This window comes from Lepidochelys kempii, chromosome 2, assembly GCF_965140265.1.
Source record: "Lepidochelys kempii isolate rLepKem1 chromosome 2, rLepKem1.hap2, whole genome shotgun sequence".
NCBI classification, from domain to species: domain Eukaryota; kingdom Metazoa; phylum Chordata; order Testudines; family Cheloniidae; genus Lepidochelys; species Lepidochelys kempii.
Window position 1 is genome coordinate 178096270 of NC_133257.1, and position 21201 is coordinate 178117470.

The window sequence follows — 21201 nt, forward strand, 5'->3', positions numbered from 1 at the left end:
AAGCTATACCAGTATAAACACCATTATATCAGTATAATGCCATCCACATTAGGGGGTTGTAAAACTTTAATTACTCCAGTTTCAAACCGATTTAGTTAAAGGAGTACAAAAACTGTGTGCAGACCAGCCCTTTTTCCCAGAGAAGAAGCCCAGGCTATCTTCCTTCACAGGAAATTCCTGGACACAGTCTGACACTGAAATTAAGAAATTCAAAAACAAGTCAAAACTCAACTACAGTTACCTGAAATCATATATTGAAAATTGGCTTTGAGCGTCCAAAGCTTTTGCCTTTGATATCTGTGCAAACTCTTTCTATCCTAACTTCACTTAATTCAGTTTGGATACATGTCTACTTCATTGTGATATTTTGAAAATGAAAGATAGAGGTTCTTCTTTACCTAAAGATCAAAAACCTTCTTAGGCTGATAAGCAATGTACATATTACTTTCCACAACTTTTAGGGGAAAGAGTACACAACAAGTGAAGAAAAATACTCTCTTCAACTGAAACTGCTGAGGGAATTTAAGTTGGCAAAATATTAGTTCTCAAGCTCAAATTTGATCAGGACGCTACTACTATTATTATTAAAAACTGCCTCAGGATCTTTAGTAACCGAAAGTGCATGCAACTATGAATGTATAATACAAGCAAATGACTGCATCCGGCAGCACAGTGTCTACCACCATTAGGCAGCGGCACTGGTTCAGTACAGACTTTGTGGGAAGAATGCCACGTACAGAATCACCAGCACCAACTCCTCCAAGCACTTAGATATACCTTAGAAGACAGACCAAGGACAACCCCACTTACCTTGCAAAATGTGATGGGATTACAATGTAATAATTTAAGGATGTGTATTATTACGTATAATGAAACCCATATTCACCAAACTTTGATAAACTGAAATTCTTGGGGTAATTTCAGCTCAGTTACGACTCCAAATTTGCACTGTATCCAAGAATGAAAATGCCAGTCAGATTAACATGCTGTTAGGAACTTCAAAGAAATTACACACCAGCAAACACTGTTCCTTGAAAGCTCAATGGCATGGCCTTCAGTGCATTCCAAGATTACAGGACCTTAAGTACAGACTCTTTGAAACTGACTGGCATCACTTCACTGAGCTCCAGGATTAGTGAACCAGTGTGCAACCTCTCTAAAGAGAGAAACCAACCAAAGGGCTTTGAAAAAGCTGTGTCGTGAACTGCTAATGCTGGAGCATAGTGAAGAAAGACAACTGAAGTTTTGAAAAGGTCAGTGAGAAGCTTCTCACTAGGCTCCTGAACTGAGAACCCATAATGCAACTTTTTGAAAACGTCCTTGCAGGCTCCCTCTTTAATTTCAAAGCCAGTTCAGGAAATTTATGATCTTCATAAAATGGGAGTCTATAATAGAAGGGATTGCTCTTCATAACACATGTAGGCATATGTATTACTAACATACACGCGCACACACTTTTCAGTAACAGCATGCTGTGACACTTTTGTATTTTTATGTCTGACTTTGTAAGCAAGTAATTTTTAGTGAAGTTAAATTTGGGGTACACAAGACAAATCAGACTCCCAAAAAGGGTACAGTAGTCTGAAAAGGGGTACAGTAGCCACTGTCCTAGAGTGGGCAGGAACCATAATTTTGTCTCAAGGGGAGTTTTATAATTCTGAAATCTCTTTGGTTTCAGAACAGAAAGAAAACAAAAAATTCAAATTTTTCCACAAACATTCTGGAAAAAATTGCATTTTTGGTCAATCAACATGTTTCATTTTGACAAAATTAAAAGTGTTCATTTGGATTTCAACTGTTGATATCATACTTCCTAGTGTTAAAAATTGAAATGAAAAGTCATTTTGAAATGGAAATTGAAACATTTCATTTTGAAAATTGTCTAAATGGAATGTTTCAATCATATTGAAAGATGTGGGGCATTTTCTCCAATTTTCACTTCAAAACAATTTTTTTAAAGGCAACATGTTCTCACAAAATGCTTTGCTTTTTCTGGAAAAACATTCCTTTGGAAAATTTCCAACCAGGTCCAATACTTAAAGAGATAAATGCAAAATTTAATTCCTCTCTTTCACTTGTCTACTAGAAATTACTTCCAGAAACACTGTATAACCTAAAGGCCTTCATGAACTGTTTTTCAGTCGCAGGAACCGTTTTATGTAACAAATTCTCTGCAGTATTATAGACAAGAATATAATTTCACTTGACTTGAATAACCCTTAGTGGACTGCAAAACTGTTTCAGTAAATATTAACCACTGAAGTGATTCAAAACATGGTCCTTAAAGTGCATCACTTTAAAAAAAAGAAACTAAACACATTAAAATACATTTTGTTTCTTGAGTTGCTTTTTGTGTTCATACCTTCAATTGTGGAAGCTTTTACCAGATGCTAGGAAATTTTTGCCAGGACGTGTTCAAATGAAATGATTTACAGAATATGATATAGTCTAGAGATTAATAAAACCCACCAATTTCACAGGCTTTCACAAATAATAAGATGAAAACATCAGATAATTTCCAACTATCAAATATTTCAATTCTTAACTTTCTGTTTTTGAGGCATATTCAGCAGAATGGCTAAAGGAACTGTATTAGTCTTCTGGGACATGAAAAATAAGGGTTCTGTAAAAATGTTAAATTAATTTTTATAGTGATGCAAAGTCAGGAAAAGGTTGTTAAGGGATGGCCTTCTGCCACAGGGTGGAGTTTTGTTTTGGTATCCTTTTAGAGCTTGCAGGTGTTTGGCATGAGCTGAAATCAGAGCCAGCTGTGATATTTCAACTCTGATATTTCCCTCCCAATACTTCTCAGAAGTGATGCATCAGGATGATGTCTTACACCTGATGTACTCAACTTGTGTGGTATGTCTGTAACTGTTCTGCTAAAAAATACCATTTCAGGACTTTCATTTTTATTTTCTGCCCACAGCATTGATATGATAAAATGTAACAAGGAGTGTGGTTTTAAACATTAGCTACCAAATTATTAAATTGTCCATAATGCAGCCATCTTATTCTTTTTTTAAATTTCTGCCAGCCATTTGGAAACAACAATGGCGTTGTACGATGACTGTAAAAGACAGAACACCTAATGAAAAAAGTGAGAAGAATACTTTCATTCCCCTTACTTAATAGCCACAGATCTTTATGCTTTCATGGCCTATCTGCAGTATGGTGCATACCTGCTTTTGTTTTGTTTTATCTTTTGGAGGAATTTGAATTGTTTCTGTTAAAAAATACATATTCTCTTTTAAGTTTGTATTGTTTGAAAAACCTCAAACCACATTGTATTTCATACACATGTTCCCAAGGGTATGCTAAATAGGACCACACTGAGGTCATCCAGTAAATTTTTAAAACTTTTAAAGAATTCTTTTAATGTACTGTATGATCTTGGCCTGATTAAAAGAACATATTTTAGAAGAAGTCTGAATATAAAACGCTGCAAGCAGATAGCCTATACAGTGTCTTTATAGGACCTTCTATAAATACACTTTTCTCTCTTTCTCTCTCCCTCTCATTTCTTAAGGAAAGCAGTTGTCCCTCTAGCAGGTTAAGAATGTTTTCTTAACTACTGTATCAGTGTCCCTAAAAGAGCAAATGCCTGTCTCTCAACCCTTTTAACCTCTGTCTCCCTCCCCCTCAAAAAGACACTGATTAACTTAGCAGTGAGAATGCCTGCAGTATTCATTTTAACACTACAAATGAATAAAAGATTATAATCAGTTGGGAAAAGGTAGACAACATTTCATTCCATTCATGGAAAAAATGTATCACCTGGCAATCCAGCTTAGTCAAAAACTTCATTTTTTTGGCAGCTCAGTTTGAGTATGATTGAAGCTGTTAATGATGTTAACAAAAAGTCCCAGGGTCAGACAAGTTGTTGTTTCAATCTGAGTTTACAAAGGAAATTATATGGCCCCTTTTTGACCCCCATGGTTCCATGGTGGGTGAAAGATTCACACCTATAGTTGATTAAATTGTATCACCCTTTTAGACTTGCTTCCCTTTCCCTTCAGTCTTGCTTCCATTCCTCTTCAGTTTTACCCCATGTGCTTGGTCTTTGGCTGTTAAAGGCCTTGTGGTGCACTGTAAAGCATTCTGCAGCATTGCTTACAGCTGTGCTGGCATAATGCTTTGATGGTTGTTGACGTGCAATACATTGTGAAGCCTCAGTCACCAGTAGTGTGAGCCCACATCTTATGACTGCTGCTTTATATTATGAATGCCAAAAAACTGAAGATGATTAGGAAACAATGGGGATGAAAATTAATGAAATTGTTTCAAGACTTAATGTTGCTGAATATATATATTATATGATATTATATATATTATATATATTTTAGTACTATTTCTAGTAAAAGACAGCCAGGGGAAGAACCTTCATAGCATGTGGATTCCAAAGGTATCCGGGTCAGAGGTAAAGGAAAGTCTATCCACATCCAAAAGCCACTGGTTTGGATATTGCTTTTGGTTCTCTACGAGGCAAAGCTAGTGGAATTTTAAAATGTTAGCTGATTGTGGTAAATCCTTGAGTTTGAAATCCTACTGCCTTTGTCTACGTTTAGGGCTAAGTGGTGTTTAAAAATGTGTTTATTAACGCAAGTTAGCTAACGTCTCCTAAATACAGATTTTCCTAGTCTAGACAGATCTTGAGAGAAGATGAACGAAAAAGAATTCTTCCATTATTTCAGTGATCATGAAGTCCTTATACTGTATATCAATAAAAGTGGGATAAGCTTTACATATCTGATACTCTGACTATGATTATGGTATGGTCTTGTTGGGAAATGTCTTCTATTCCTGTTATAAATGGGATTTGGGAGTGTTGGGGATATTTGGGTTACAGAACCTGAGCGATTGGTGGATTTTCTGTTCTACCCAGTCCCAGTCCACTGTAGTACTTTTTGTAGTACAGGAAGTGAATTGACAAGATGGTCTATGAAAGGGTAAAGTTGTTGTTGAAGAGTGAGAATGTGTATAGCATATTGGTGGTTTATGCAGACACGTGAGTGCTGATGATGAAACCCAAGGACAGTGATTGGATGCACAGGTGAAAAATAGCATCCCAGAATAAAGGGATAGATGCAAATTCATTAACTTTTTCCTGAACTGGCCCTAAACTTCTGAGTCCAAGTCATTTTTGAGATACTGGATTGGGAAGGGCAATGGAGGACCCATCTACAGATGTCTGGAGTACTCGCCACAAAAATATAAAGTGCAATTACAAATGTAAACAAAATATCCAACACAAATGGAAGACTGAGCTTACTGCTCTCTGCACTGGTCCTTTCTCTTAGATTCACCTCTCAGAGAGATAATGATGTAGAAAATATATCTAAACCAGTGATGTGATGCTAATATTTCAACAAGGGATTCTACCACACATTTCTTCCCATAACTATACGATAAACCCTGAGTTCCAGGGAAAAGGGACTATTCACTTGTTTTCCCGTTTGAGCATAAGCATTTTCTCAGAACTATAATCAGGAAGTGAGCCAATGCCACTTACTAAACAAACCCATTAAGCCGCACTTCACTAGAAATGCTTACATTTTGTTCCCAAAAAGTGATGAGAACAGAGAGATAGTGCAATATTGAATTCAGAGAAGTGTGTGGAAGTAACACAATTTTTCAGGAAGTTCTATGAGGGAAGTTGGGAATAAGCATGCTCCTTAACAGAAAAACAATTTGAAAAAACCTGGCAATTGGTGCAATCTGGTCCATTTCAAAGGCAAAGGCATCATTATGTGTCTCATGGTAGAGATGATTTAACAGAATCCAGAGGGACAGCAAACTTTGTCAGAAGCAGGGAAACTACAACAGTCCTCCCTTCAATTTGGTATGCAGTTTTCAGCAGGGGCACTTTAGTGATACTTTCCCCCCTCACCTCCCTTTCAACACATCATCGTTTTAACCTCTAAAAAATCCTCTCTCTCATATCGTCATTGACTTTTTTAAATTTTGTGGCCCATTGAACAAAAAAGTGCAGGATCTCCTTTTCAGTATCACCCTACGTATAACTCCCCAAACCAACTAACCCCTGAGTAAAATAAAGCCTTCTGCAATGTAGTGTACAAAACCCAAGCTTAATCCCTGTGAAAATTATGAAGTGAGAAAGCTGGCCTGGTTATCCTCCACAGGCAAAGTCAGCATTGTGCTACCTCATTTCAAGGAATAACAGTGCATTAATCTACCAAAACTTCCAGTCGTATGCAGCAGTAGCTTTATAAATGCAGGCCCTTGGTATACAATAAATGTGTTCCTTTATCACACCTTCCTTTTCTGTTCTTTTATTCTGGCGCACAGTCTTGGTATATACTGGTGCACAGCAGACACTACATACAGAACAGATTCATTTATTTCAGTCATCAATTCTATTTTACAATTTTTAGTGATGCATTTTGATTCCTTGAACACTCTCATTCCTTTATCAGATATTTGATTCAGAGGATGTTCACTCTGCATACATTTGCACTCAAGTAGATGTATAGTCTTTATGGAATAGGTTTATTCCAACATCATAAATTCATTTAAATGAGATTCACTGAGTAGCAAAATAGGTGCAAAATATAGCCTCTTAACTTTGTCTGAGACAGCTGGTTGAGCTGGCGAGAGAACAATCAACCCAACAAGCTCCAATGGGAAAATCAGTGCAGTGCCCAGCTTTCATATGTTTATGGGCATAAGAAGGTAAAAACATTTTAACCAAATGTATGGTATCTGTTATGAATAAAGAAACATTTAACTTTGTGAAATACTAAAAACAAAAGACAAATTCCTCTTAGCTCTTGGGAGTTCCTAGCCAAGAAAAGGCTCAAAATATTTCTGCATCATATTTTCATTTAACTGTATTCAAAGTTTGATAATTTTATCAATATACTTTGTAGTTACACCTGCGATAAAGACTAGGATGATTGCTTGTGAGAGTGAAGAATTATTTTCCCGCACTGCAGTATTTGCATAGAAAAATGTTATGGATTCTTGCCCTCCTGTCCTCTGAAGAATCAGATATTGACCACTGAAGAGAGCAAGATACTGTACAAGACTTGATGTACCAATGGCCTGATGCAATATGGAAAAGGCTATATTTCCAAATGTGCAATCCATTTTAGGGTCATCAGTTAATGATTGTTGTAATCATACCATGTTACTAGCCTCATACTCAACACAAATGACTTGAATCACATTTTTATAGGTAGTTGAAAGCTGGTGTGGAGGAAAGCAATTGTTATTTGAATATTTGTAAAACATGTTACTAATGTATCACAAAGGCTCCGTGAGAACTGACCTGAGGATCCGAGAATACTTGCTGCATACTGTTGATTGGACCATATGGAACACCACTACCTTCAAAGAGTTCAAGCCATTTGGTGGTCATTTTTTCTGAAAACCTAGGAACAAACAAGGAGCATGTGGTTTAAACTCTCCGTTTCAGATTCCAAAGAATGCACAGCAACCCCACCCCCCTCACTGACTTCTTCCCAGGCAGTCAATAATACAACAAAAATGTGCTGCATGTGTTCCTTGGAAATGCAAAGACTACGCCTTAGGGCCAAGATCATGGTTAGCCTGACTTATAATTCTATCTGATTGTCTGATGCAATCCAGCAATGATGCAAACCAAAATTATCAACATTTCCAAATATGGATCAATGGGTTTCTTGAGTCCTTAATTACAGTAATGTGCTTCACATTTTATTTATTTATTTAACAACAAAAGAATAGACATGATGTGGGTAAGAGTCCAATGTATGAAAGTGTCCTATTTTTGATCATAAAGATCACTGATTTAAAGCAGTACAATGTTTTTCCTCCGTTACATTTGAAACATATGTCAGACTTAACAAAACACAATTGTTGGTCAGATAACAACATCAACTACATATTTATTTGCTGTACGATTATATAATCTGTCCTCAGGACATCCGGTTGAGCATATGTGTGCTCTGCTTATCCTGTGTAATCCAAAATTCCAAGTCTTTTTATACCATTTGTAAAGCTTAGCTCATTTCCTTGAAAGCATTCAATTTTCAGCGAGTCGGAAGTCCTTCTCTCTACCGTATTTCCCTCTTGAGATATTTCCATAAGTGCAATTCTATTTCTTGTCTGCAAGGCAGAATTACCGGTGTCCAGGCAGCACAAATGGTCCTGAAGCAAAGGCAGTAACTAGCAAGTATAAGATGATATTTTCTATTGGTTTCTGGATTTCTGAAGCAGAAATGAACTGCCATGGATTCCACCTCCTAAATGTCCTGAAGATACATAACATGATAGTCTGCCAAGATATTGGACAGGTTTAAAACCACTGAGGGGGGACAATTGGCATACTAGATTCAAACACACAAAGGAACTGACATGTTGTATATTTCCTGTTAAGTTTTCCTGCATAACTGGCATTCTCTATTTCACCATTTCCAAGTTCCTGAAGTCTAATAATCAACAACATTAACAACATTAAATTTTAGTTCAAGAATGCACTTTTCCCAAACATCTCTGGATGTCTAATAAAAACGTTAAAACAAATATTAAACACAAAGGCAACAGAGACAACTATCAGAGTCAAAGAGACCCTATGGATAACTTGTACACACTATTTGTATTTTCATGTATAATCTGTAACTGGCTGCAAAGTATTTTGTGATACTTGGGACTGAAAATGCTAGGGAGATACGCTATGCTGCAATGTTCTGTATTGCATATTGTAAATTATATTGCACTGATTGCCTATCCTAGCTTCACTTACAGTTCTCTTTTCTGTACAGAAGGGGTTTTATCCAATTTTCATGAAGTAAATTTAAATTTAATTTATACTACAGGCAGTGATAATTATCCAACATTAAGATGAAATTCACCCTAGTGCACAAGGCATTTGCATTTCAAAGCATTGAGACAAAAGAGTTCTTCAAGATATTTTGTTCCTATGGGTACTTCATGCCAGGATCTGCATGGGCCCATTCTCATTTAATGGGAGATACTGTCAACAGTGTCCACACCTGCACCCTACACATCATCCTCATTCTCTGGTACAAGGATATATACGGAGGGATGGACCCACCACCACTCCAGTTCCTTCTCAACCATGAAGCCTTCTTGGGAAATCTAGGTTTGTTTTTGGGAAGTTCAGTCAATCTCATGGTTTGATAAATGGGCAGGACCATTGAGCTGTTTGAGACTTGTAGTATTTCCTTTTTTTCACAGGTGTGTAGATGCCAAGGTATTGAGCAAGTCTTTGGGGGGAGTAGAGGGACCCATCCAGGAACCACAGAAGAGTTTCAAGCCCTCAAAGGGAAAGTCCTCCACAGTTGTTTTGTATTTCCCAGGGAAGGCTGGAGGATTGCAGCCAAGATACTCAATGCATGGACTATAGTGGTAGCTACAGAGGGCAAAGCTATGACAGTGATGCTGATTGAGGCCTGAAGAGAAGCCTTGACAATCTCCTGGCCTTCTGTGATGAGATCCTGAAACTGCTCCCTCTGGTCCTGTGGCAGATGTTGAGAAAACATGAAATAATTTGTAAAGTCATATTTTCCCATTGAGGCATAACAGCTGGCCACCATGAATTGCAGAGCAGCCGAAAAGTAGTTTTTGCTGCCAAGAAAGTCTTTGCATTTAAGTTGCCTGTCAGAAGGGACTGATCAAGACCAATACTGTCTAGTTCTTACATTAATTGTACTGATGACCAAAGAGTTAGAGGTAGGATGGGAGAAAGGATACTCTGAACCCTTGGAAAGAATATAGTATTTTTTTATCAGTCTGCTTACAAGTGAGTGGTATGGTCACTGGTGTTTGCCACACCAAAGGGGCTAGGACTAACGGACACTGAAGGGCAAAGCAATTTTCCCCAGGGGGAAAGTATGTAAAATGTTCAGCAAACAATGTTGATCTCCTCCAACAGGACCCATAAGGATTTGAGGTCTGGAAACACCTTGAATCATCCCATAGGATGGTGGGGTGTGTGGGCAGGCATAACAGCCTCATCCGGTGAGGAACAGGATTTGTACAATGGTGGTGTCTCCTCCTCTGCGCCTAGCTCCTGCTGTTCTGGAGGTTCTTCCTGTGGAAGGTGGCCCACTGGCAGCAGCTGTTGTTCTTGACCGGACCTCTTGCATGAGAGCACACTGTATAACTGTTCTCATAGAGGTCCCACGGGTTCCAAAAAGCCTACTGTACTGGGCCATAAGGAACAGGGCAGGACCCCAGGGAGCCCTTTCCAGGGTTGATGGGCCAGTTGTCTGCTGGTGGTCTCTTCCTCAAGACACATCTCAAGGAAGGGAAGCTAGAAGAGAAAGATGGGGGAAACCTGTATGGACACATCTGAGTCAGACGAGGTATCCTCACCTGTGTCCAGTGGCAGAGCAAGAGGCATCAGTACCAGGGGTCACATCACTACTGGAAGCCTGGGAGGGACCAGTAACTGAACAGTTTCCAGTGGTCAAGTCTTTGTAGAAGGATGCAGTAGGATCAGAGGATAAGTCAGCTCCAGAGGGTAAGTTGATACTGGTGGGAAATCCCTCTTGGTACCCCTCAAGAGAGAATTCATGCTCTTCCAGATTTGGAGATCCTCCTGAGACAGGAACCTGGACGGGAGTGGAGAATCTGGATACTGTTGCGAGGTACTGGGGACGGTAAGGAACGGAGGTCCATATGCTCTTTACTGTGATCTGAGAAAGATGATACTGAGGACAATTACTTTAAGACCTTGGACTTGGAGGAATCCTTGTGTTTAAAATGCTCCAGTTCTGGTACTGATGCCGGTGCTGCATGAGGTTACTTGCCAGGAGGCATCTCGGTGTGTTGCATGTTGGGATCTTTTCTGGTGGCACTGTGAACTCAGTTCCAGAGGAGGTAGAAGCCTCAGTGATATCAATACCGGGATGTGAGAACTCCTTGTTTCTGATCAGGAGAGTGACTTTCTTCTTCTCTTGGTCTCTGTTTCTGGAGACCATGGTCTCTTCTTTTAGATGGTTGCAAAGAATCTGAGAGCCCCCATGGTCTTTGCTTAATGAAGTTGGGGCTGGTGCAGTACCAGCGCACTCTGAGAAGTGGAGGCTTGAGAATGAGGGGCCCAGACCCCATGGATCTCAGAGAATGCACCATCAGCAGCAGTTTCAATCTGTCCCCTTTCTGGATCTGCTTCTGAATTCACTTGCACTTAGAGAGGACATGGGTCTCTCCAAGACAGCCAAGGCAGTTGGATTGCCTGTTGCTGAAGGGGAAGAATCTGTGGCAGGTCTGGCAGGGTATGAATTCCAAGGTCTTGGGCATAACCCACCAGGAAAAGCTGGAGATGGAGAGGGCTGAATGGAATGTAGGCCCAAACAAACAAAAAAGGATGGGGGGAGCACAAAGTTGTGCTAAATTCAATAGAAAAATAACAGTAAAATGAAACTATAGCAAAGACATCAAAAATAAAAAAATAAGGAAGAAAAGTCAGCAAGCTGCGTAGCTAGCTAAAGGACACAATGACCCTCTGTCTCAAGCTGCAGGCAGCTGAGAAGGAACTGGAGCAGCAGCAACTCCACCCCTCCCTACATAGCTTTATACCAGAGCACAAGGATGTGTAGACAGCAGACCTGTGGATACGGCTGACAAAATCTCTGTTCAAGTGTGCACAGGTGCACGCACATCCTCACAAGGAGCACCTCTGGGGACAATAACTTAAAGAAGAATGCTAGTGCATAGGCCTTGTGTTGGCCTTCTGCAGAGGAGGAAATTTCACCTTTAGTGAATACGTTTAACAAAATCATAATGGTAGAAATGGAGAAGTAGTAATACAACTACTACTAATAATAATAAACAACAACAGAACTAATTTGTGGTCATGGGATAGAAATATTAAACCCATATCACATGGGCAGCTGAAACCACCTATTCTCAAGTACAACGTTTGATACAACTTTTTTATTCTTTTTTAATCCATTTTAATTATATATTTGATTAATATCAAAGTAACTTCCTGGCAAAGATTTGCTTAGGAACATAGGTGCAGGCATAATGAATCTGACTCTTAATCCATCCAGTTCAGTATCCCCTCTGACAATATCCAGAACCAAATGCTTTAGAGCAAGAAACCCCACAATAGAGAGATGTGGGAAATCTCTCCCCCCTTGATGGTCACATACTGGTCCCTAACAGAAATTGATTTAAGCTCTGATGTATGGGAAGAAGAAGAACTGGGAAGGCAAATGCTGCATTTGGAAGACTCAAAAACATCTGGCAACTCAAAAATATCTCTCTCAAGACAAAACTGAATGTGTACAAAGCAATTGTTATCGCCATCACAACATATAGTAGTGAGACATGGCAACTTACCAAGAAAGATATGCAAAAGCTGTATGCATTTCATCACAAATGTCTGAGACGAATATTGGGAATAAAATACAGAGAAAGGAAGATGAATGAAGAAGTCAGAAAAATTACTGGACAAGGTACTCTCTCACAAATAATCTACAAAAGAAGACACCAGTGGCTGGGACATGTGCTGAGAATGGAAAAACAATGCTTACGAAGTACTGCCCTTGAATGGAAGCCGAAAATGCAAGAAGAAAGAGAGGAAGACTGTGAATAACATGGAAATGAACAGTTCTGAATGATATCAAGCATGGCAACATGTAATGGGAAGATTTGGAGAGAAGGGCAGTTGACAGGCAAGGATGGCAAATGTGGGTAGCCCAATGTGCAGCAAAGCACAGGATGGACTGGTCTAAGGTACGGGTTTTATCTCCCTTCCAATATTCTTTTTTGTTTTAAACTATTCTAAACCTGCATATTCTTTTTTATCCACATAAATGTCCAATCTCTCTTTGAATCTTACTACGTTCTTGGCCTCAAAGACATCCTGTAGCACTGAGTTCTGCAGTCTAATTACACACTGTAGGTATTCACTGAACTTTCCACAATGATGCAGGTCCCTGACCTGAGCTGATAGAGTTAAATTAGAGCTGTGTAAAGTGTATGAGTAGTTCACAATTTCCCCTGTAATGGCATTACTTTGCCTTTATCAGCATTGTTTTGATTTGCCATTGTGCTGCCCATTCACCTAGTTCAAGTGTCTCTGAAGTTCCTCACAGTCCCTCTCTGGTCTTGAGTAACCTAAATAATGCGAGTCATCTGCAAATGTTGCTCCTTCCCTTTCCAGATCATTCATAAATATATTAAACAATACAAGATACAGTATGAAAGCTTGGTGCACCCTCCTGCTAACCTTTTGCAAAAATGAAAACTGATAGTTTAACACTACTCTTTGCTTTCTCTCACCTAACCAATTTCCAATCCATGACAATACATGCCCTGTCTTCTTCTGTCTACTTAGATTTTTTTTAGCAGCCTCTTGGGTGAGGAATCCTGTCAAAGGCTTTTTGAAAGCCTAAGTAAATTATGTCAAGCAGTTCCTCTGTACCCACTACTTTTTTGACACATTCAGATAATTATAATAGATTAGTGAGAATTACGGTTTCTTTACAGAAACTGTGCTAATTAGACCCTATCGTATTGTTGTCTTCAAGGTGTTTTATTATTCTATTTTTAATTACTGTTTCAATCAATTTACTTTGTACAAACGTAAGATTACTGGTCTGCAATCTCACAGATGACACCTAGAGCCTTTTTTAAATATACACAACATTTGCTACTTTCAATCCTCTAGTACAGCAGCTGTTTTTAATGAGTGTCCGTATATTTGCTAGTACTTTAGCCAATTCCCACTTAAGCACCTTTATAAGTCATGGCCTAATGCCTAATTGCACTTTAAATTAGCAGTTTTCCAGCGCTACTACTTCTGACACCTTAATCTCTGCTAGTGCCTCATCTTTATTATCAGGAAAAAGATCCATAGTGCCGATCTTCCTAATATCCTTTGTGGTGAAGATTGATGCAAAGAAATTTAGCTTCTCAGAAATGTCCCTATCTTCTTTAATTACTCCCATTAGCCTTTCGTGATCCAGGGGACCCAATGATTATTTCACAGGCTTCCAGCTTCTGATGTACTTCAGGAATTTCTTGCTGTTCTTGCTAACAAAATGCATATAGATGTGCCCCACAGTAAAACACGGATGGTTATTGAATGAAAAGGATACTCTGAAATTGGAGTCCTTTCAACAAGAGTGTCAATTACTTAAGGCTACATAAACATTATTCTCCCATGGCAAGTCTGATTAATTTTCAAGACAAGTACATTCATCATCACTGGAGTTACACAAGTGATCTTGATTATTCTGTGAAGTAAATGCCTGTCAATTTCAAAACATACTCCCCGGGCTGCAGGTCCTCCAGCAGCAATGGGAGGAGGCCTTTAGAAGTTTTAGTATTTTTCTATGCTTTTTCCTGTCCGGCAACATAGGAGAACTTATTGAAATTTTGTGGAAAACAAAAGGGGCAGTCTTTTAAAAACACATAGCTTAAAAAAAGAAAATCCCATTTTGATCACGTTCTTGATCTTTTTATTTATTTTTTGTGGGGGCTGGAGAGAAGTCCTAAAAGCATTAAATTCAATCAGTCAGAGATGTACCATCTCTACATTCCATCATCCCTAAAGGAAACATCCATCATTTTCACCTGCAGTTGAAGCTCTTGACCTAAACCTGATGTGGGATATCTTCCTATATCTGTGCTGAAAAGCAGTAAGAGCATATTTTTATTACACACACAGAGGCAAAACTGTTTAAAATAATGGTCTATATTCAGCCTACTGAAGCAAGAATATACAAGCTACTTTGTCCTCAGATTTCAGAGTGGTAGCCATGTTAGTCTGTATCAGCAAAAATAATGGGGAGTCCTTGTGGCACCTTAGAGACTACAAATTTATTTGGGCATAAGCTTTTGTGGGTTAGAACCCACTTCATCAGATGCTTGGAGTGAAAATACAGGAGCAGGTATAAATACGTGAAAGGATGGGGATTTCTTTACCAAGTGTGAGGTCAGTCTAATGAGATAAATCAATTAACAGCAGGATACCAAGTGAGGAAAAATAAGTGGTAAGAGAGTGGTCCATTACAGACAGTTGACAAGACGGTGTGAGTAACAATAGGGAGAAATTAGTATCGGGGAAATTAACTTAATTTCTTAATTTCTTGAATTGAGATGGTTGATGTTGAAAGTGCTGAATACTATACAATTTTGAGATAACAGAAAACTAATGCTTTCTCCATCAGGAGCCCAGGGCTGTGAAATTCTCTCCCCACAAAGGTACTTATGTGGCAATCTTCAGGATTATGTGCAAGATTTTTTTTTCCTTTGCACAGTTTAAAAAAAATACTTTTTCTCTTTGTTGTACGGTTTCGTATTGTTTGTTGGCGTCCCCGACTCTGTATAAACTCCAATTTATTAATATTTGCCAAATTACAGTTTTCATTTTTTGTTTTTTTGCTATTGGTTTTATTATTAGGGCACCCTAACTCTTTGAAAACGGGCACCAAAAAATTAAGCAATTATGATTTAATCTCTGTGGTTTCTAAGAGGAAAAAATGGCACTCATGAAACACAAATTACTCAAAACAATGGTCTTCATCAGTAATTAAAAGAGCCAGCGACACAGTAGACTATAACATTGTACTGAATAGTGCCGCAGTTCTGAAATGTGATTGTGAAGGTGAACCCATCCTTTGCACCTGAGCAGAGCCTCACTGACTTTAAATGGCACTTGGTGTGGATGTCAAGGGTTGCCTACACAACTCGGACCACAGGAATGGTGTCTAATTGTGTATTTAGAGAGAGGTTTTTTTAAAAATGCTTATTCTGCCTTCAGATATGCTCACGCTTCAGCTGAAATCAACAGGAGTCAGCGCCTATTAGTAAGGGTGTGAATGGGGATCAGAGCACAATCTGGCCATTAGGAATTATCTGTAAAGGTATTTTTGATCCATTACTGTCAATCATTTCCCTGTATTTGGACACTTCTGAAAAAAGTGGAATTTTTTTGTTTTATTTTATTATATATTAGGGCTGTGAAGCGATTAAAAAAATTAATCATGATTAATCACACTGTTAAACACAAAAGAATACGATTTATTTAAACATTTTTTGATGTTTTCTACATTTTAAAATATATTGATTTCAATTACAACTCAGAATACAAAATGTACAATGCTCACTTTATATTTATTTTTTATTACAAGCATTTGCACTGTAAAAAAAAAACCAAACGAAATAGTATCAGGGGCTAGCCGTGTTAGTCTGCATCCACAGAAACAACACAAAAAGGAGTACTTGTGGCACCTTAGAGACTAACCAATTTATTTGAGCATAAGCTTTCGTGAGCTACAGCTCACTTCATCGGATGCATACTGTGGAAAGTGTAGAAGATCTTTTTATACACACAAAGCATGAAAAAATACCTCCCCCCACCCCACTGTCCTGCTGGTAATAGCTTATCTAAAGTGATCACTCTCCTTACAATGTGTATGATAATCAAGCTGGGCCATTTCCAGCACAAATCCAGGGTTTAACAAGAACGTCTGAGGAGGGGGGGAGGGGGTAGGAAAAAACAAGGGGAAATAGGTTACTTTGCATAATGACTTAGCCACTCCCAGTCTCTATTCAAGCCTAAGTTAACTGTATCCAATTTGCAAATTAATTCCAATTCAACAGTTTCTCGCTGGAGTCTGGATTTGAAGTTTTTTTGTTGTAATATTGCAACTTTCATGTCTGTAATCGTGTGACCAGAGAGATTGAAGTGTTCTCCGACTGGTTTATGAATGTTATAATTCTTGACATCTGATTTGTGTCCATTTATTCTTTTACGTAGAAACTGTCCAGTTTGACCAATGTACATGGCAGAGGGTCATTGCTGGCACATGATGGCATATATCACATTGGTGGATGTGCAGGTGAATGAGCCTCTGATAGTGTGGCTGATGTTATTAGGCCCTGTGATGGTGTCCCCTGAATAGATATGTGGGCACAGTTGGCAACGGGCTTTGTTGCAAGGATAGGTTCCTGGGTTAGTGGTTCTGTTGCGTGGTATGTGGCTGCTGGTGAGTATTTGCTTCAGGTTGGGGGGCTGTCTGTAGGCAAGGACTGGCCTGTCTCCCAAGATTTGTGAGAGTGTTGGGTCATCCTTCGGGATAGGTTGTAGATCCTTAATAATGCGTTGGAGGGGTTTTAGTTGGGGGCTGAAGGTGACGGCTAGTGGCGTTCTGTTATTTTCTTTGTTAGGCCTGTCCTGTAGTAGGTGACTTCTCGGTACTCTTCTGGCTCTATCAATCTGTTTCTTCACTTCCGCAGGTGGGTATTGTAGTTGTAAGAATGCTTGCTAGAGATCTTGTAGGTGTTTGTCTCTGTCTGAGGGGTTGGAGCAAATGCGGTTGTATCGCAGAGCTTGGCTGTAGACGATGGATCATGTGGTCTGGTCAGGGTGAAAGCTGGAGGCATGTAGGTAGGAATAGCGGTCAGTAGGTTTCCGGTATAGGGTGGTGTTTATGTGACCATCGTTTATTAGCACAGGACAGGCCTAACAAAGAAAATAATAGAACACCCCTCGTCCCTCTCAGATTTTGGAAGACACTTCAGATTCTTAAACCTTGGGTCGAGTGCTGTAGCTATCTTTAGAAATCTCACATTAGTACCTTCTTTGCGTCTTTTCAAAACTGCAGTGAAAGTGTTTTTAAAACGAACAACATGTGCTGGGTTATTATGTGAAACTGCTATAACATAAAATATATGGCAGAATGCAGGTAAAACAGAGAAGGAGACATACAATTCACCACCCCCAAGGAGTTCAGTCCCAAATTATTTAACACATTATTTTTTTAACAGCATGGAAGCATAACCTCTGGAATGGTGGCCGAAGCACGAAGGGGCATAAAATGTGCAGCATATGTCGCATGTAAATACCTTGTAATGCTGGCTACAAAAGTGCAACGCGAACACCTGTTCTCACTTTCAGGTGACATTGTAAATAAGAAGCAGTCAGCTGTATCTCCTGTAAATGTAAACAAACTTGTTTCTCTTAGCAATTGGCTGAACAAGAAGTAGGACTGAGTGGACTTGTAGGCTCTAAAGTTTTACATTGTTTTGTTTTCAGAATGCAGTTATGTAAGAAAAAAATCTACATATGTAAGTTGTACTTTCATGATAAAGAGATTGCACGACAATACTTGTATGAGGTGAATTGAGAAATACTATTTCTTTTGTTTCTCATTTTACAGTGCAAATATTTGTAATAAGAACAATAATATAAAGTGAGCACTGGGCACTTGGATTGTGTTGTAATTGAAATCAATATATTTGAAAATGTAGAAAAACATCCAAAAATATTTAATAAATTTTCAATTGGTATTCTATCGTTTAACAATGTGATTAAAACTGCGATTAATTTTTTGAGTTAATCGTGTGAGTTAACTGCAATTAATTGACAGCTCTGTGTAGCAGGGTGCTGGTGCAAAAGCACCTAATTAGCCCCTGCTCAGCCAGCTCCAATCAAGAGAAACAGATTGGGGCTGGTGGAACAGGCCTGATGCCTGGCCTGGGGATTGGCCCCACCTGCGGGCCTGACAAGCCAGCAACTATAAGGGCTGGGAGCCAGTATAAAGGGAGTAGCCAGAAGGAAAGGTCAGGCTCCTGGCTGCAGGCTGACTGCTAGCCAAACAGGGAACTAAACCTGTAAGCCTTGTAAATAGCTCAACACTGGTGGTGGGAGAACTGTGTGTGTAAATAAAGCCATGGGTGCTGCATAACTGGAAGCCTCTCTGAGCATTACTGGGGCAGTCAGCAGACCTTAGAAGGAGGGGATGGCACTTCCGGGGCAGAGGACCTGTCACACCCTATTATATATATTTTCTTTTTACAAGAGACACCATCATATAACATTAGTCTGTGGTAAGGAACCTGGGATGCAGGCTCTTCTGAATCCCAGGTCATAACAACTAAAGGCTCAAGAAACAAAGAAAGAAAGACCTAGACCTCTTATTGCAGAACTTTGCAGGTCTTTACCTCACCAGAGCAGGATCCAGACTGCACTCTCTCTGGTAAGTTTTTTGGAAAAAGCTCCCAGCCCTCTCTGCATTTAATCACACACCAATTACAAAGTTTCTGCAGCCAGGATATTAAAGAAGTGCAGTATTACCTGCAGTGTTTAAAATTAAAGATATTTTAGATTAAAAAAAATCAAAATATCCTAGTAATCTTTATGGTTTAATGGTCTAAATATGCAGAAAAAAAATAATTCCTCAGTGCAAATAACCCAACTCTCACTGCAAAATTTCTTTGATATTTGATCGCCTGTAAGTTAAAAGCTAAAGCCTGATCCAGCAGCTTTCATGCACATGTGTACTCCCACTGAACTCCTGCATTTATGTAACCATAATTATACATTTACAAATTCAATAAATACACTGGAGTAAGAAAACCGTTGCTGCTTGCAACACTGCATCCCAAGTTTATAGCCTGGACAAAAATATTCACAGTTTAGCTGTGCAGTCAATTTCTAAAACTAAAGGTAGCTCAGCCTTATATCGGTACTAACATGCACCATGATTTTTCAATCATTCACTCTGCAAGCCAATGCACAAATATTGCTTGTTTCAATACTGTACAGGAAATGTCTAAAATTCAGACTAAAATTGATCAATCTGGATTATCAAACAAAAAGGATAACTCTCTTCCCCCCCCCCCGTCAACGATGCAGTTTGTTCTTTTAAAACAAAATCTCTGCTTTCCATTTATTTCTACTGAAAGTCAAGAGGCAGCTTTTGACTGGCAAATCTCTAACCATTGAAAAGTCTGGATTTCCATCTCGGTTCTTGGGCAGGCAAGGGTCAGAAGAGCTGCAGAAACACACTCAGCCCCTAGAGGATGCAGGCTGGGGAAAGCTAGGAAATGCTCTGCTGCGCTCCTTTCTCAGTCAGTTAGGAAGCAACATCAATGCTCTGAAGAATGTGTCCTCAACCTGGGGGTTGCAAACAGGTGTCTGAAAGTCACGACCACCCTGCATCTCCCATTCATTTCTTAAATGCATGAAAACATTTCCATTCCTATTAGGCTCTGTAAAAGCTTGCTTCTACTGTATCCAAATTTTGGGCCCACGCTAAATTACACTGATAACGCGCCTTTAAATACAAAACATATGTTTTTAACAATGGAGGGCAGAAGCAGAACGACCACCACAACAAGCTGGTTTCAAAGAGAGCCACATGAGCAAATCATAAATCTCCATCACATCTGTGAAAAATGCAGAGAGTACAACCACCCATCAATCATGTGCTTTATGACTACCCAAAAGCATTTGATACCATCCGATACGACCCTCTTTGGAGGACACTGGCAGACATGGGGAATCAAGCAAATTGAAATGGTCCTGGATTATACGAGAAGGGTGGAGAAACAGTGCTTGAAAGAGGGCTTATGGTAGGTTGCAAATGATGAGAGCACAGGGTATTGTAGGTGAGCTACTTCAACCAACCTTGTAATTCCAAAAATGTTTTAAATGACCAATCAAGAAAGCCAGAGACAGTAGCATACAGCCTCTCTCTTTCTCCAGAGAAAGGAAGGAGATAGGAACCTGAGGAGATAGATAAGACTGAGAGCAAAGGGCACTTTGTCTTTCTGCTATGCACTGGCATTCACACAGTCATGTTCCAGCTAGTCTGCAAGCTATTTCCACAGAAGTCCAGAGCATAATGTCTACCAATGGTTGCCTGAGAGTTTTGTTAAGACTATCTTTCTTCTTCAATGCACTAAAGCTTTCTAAAAGCATGAACAAAACTACTGGACAGTTTGTTAACGTGGTTTCTAAATATTTTGTTTGTTTTTCATGGCTCCCATGTGCTATTATTTTTACATAAACAGTGCTAATAAATGCTATAATTCCCTGATCACATCTTTATTTAAAGTTGTATCCTCCTAAAGCATGACCCAGGAGAGAACCACAGTTGTTCTGATCCTACTGTTAGAAAGAAAGTGCAGTGTTTATAAACACCTGACACAGAGAAAACAAAGCACTGGAGGGGAAAAGAGGATTAGGAAACCATCCTCTCTACCCAAAACAAGCTTAGAAGCTGAGAAGACTGCACCACTGAGGCAGACACTTGAGTTTTCCAGATAGAGCTTCATGCTGTGTCATTTGGGTGACTGCTGAATGGATACGGTGTTGCATACAGTGTAGGAGTCTCTGACATTTACTATATAAACTATAAACAAATGTAAACCATTATCTCTAAGTGACATAAAATGCTGAATAAAGCCCATCAAAAGAAGGAAATTTCC

The 21201-nt window shown here is 39.2% G+C and overlaps 1 protein-coding gene across 7 annotated transcripts in view; it reads right to left on the reverse strand.

Moving 5' to 3' along the window:
* Nucleotides 1-21201, reverse strand: part of SUGCT (succinyl-CoA:glutarate-CoA transferase) — a 492934-nt gene that overhangs the window by 239945 nt on the left and 231788 nt on the right. For all 7 annotated transcript variants that reach the window (XR_012157441.1, XM_073332837.1, XM_073332839.1 and 4 more), the window contains one exon: nt 7292-7394. Coding sequence is in view for 6 of the 7 variants with exons in the window: in XM_073332837.1 (XP_073188938.1) it covers nt 7292-7394 (103 nt within the window). In the remaining variant the exon portion in view is untranslated. The remainder of the gene's footprint in view (nt 1-7291; nt 7395-21201) is intronic.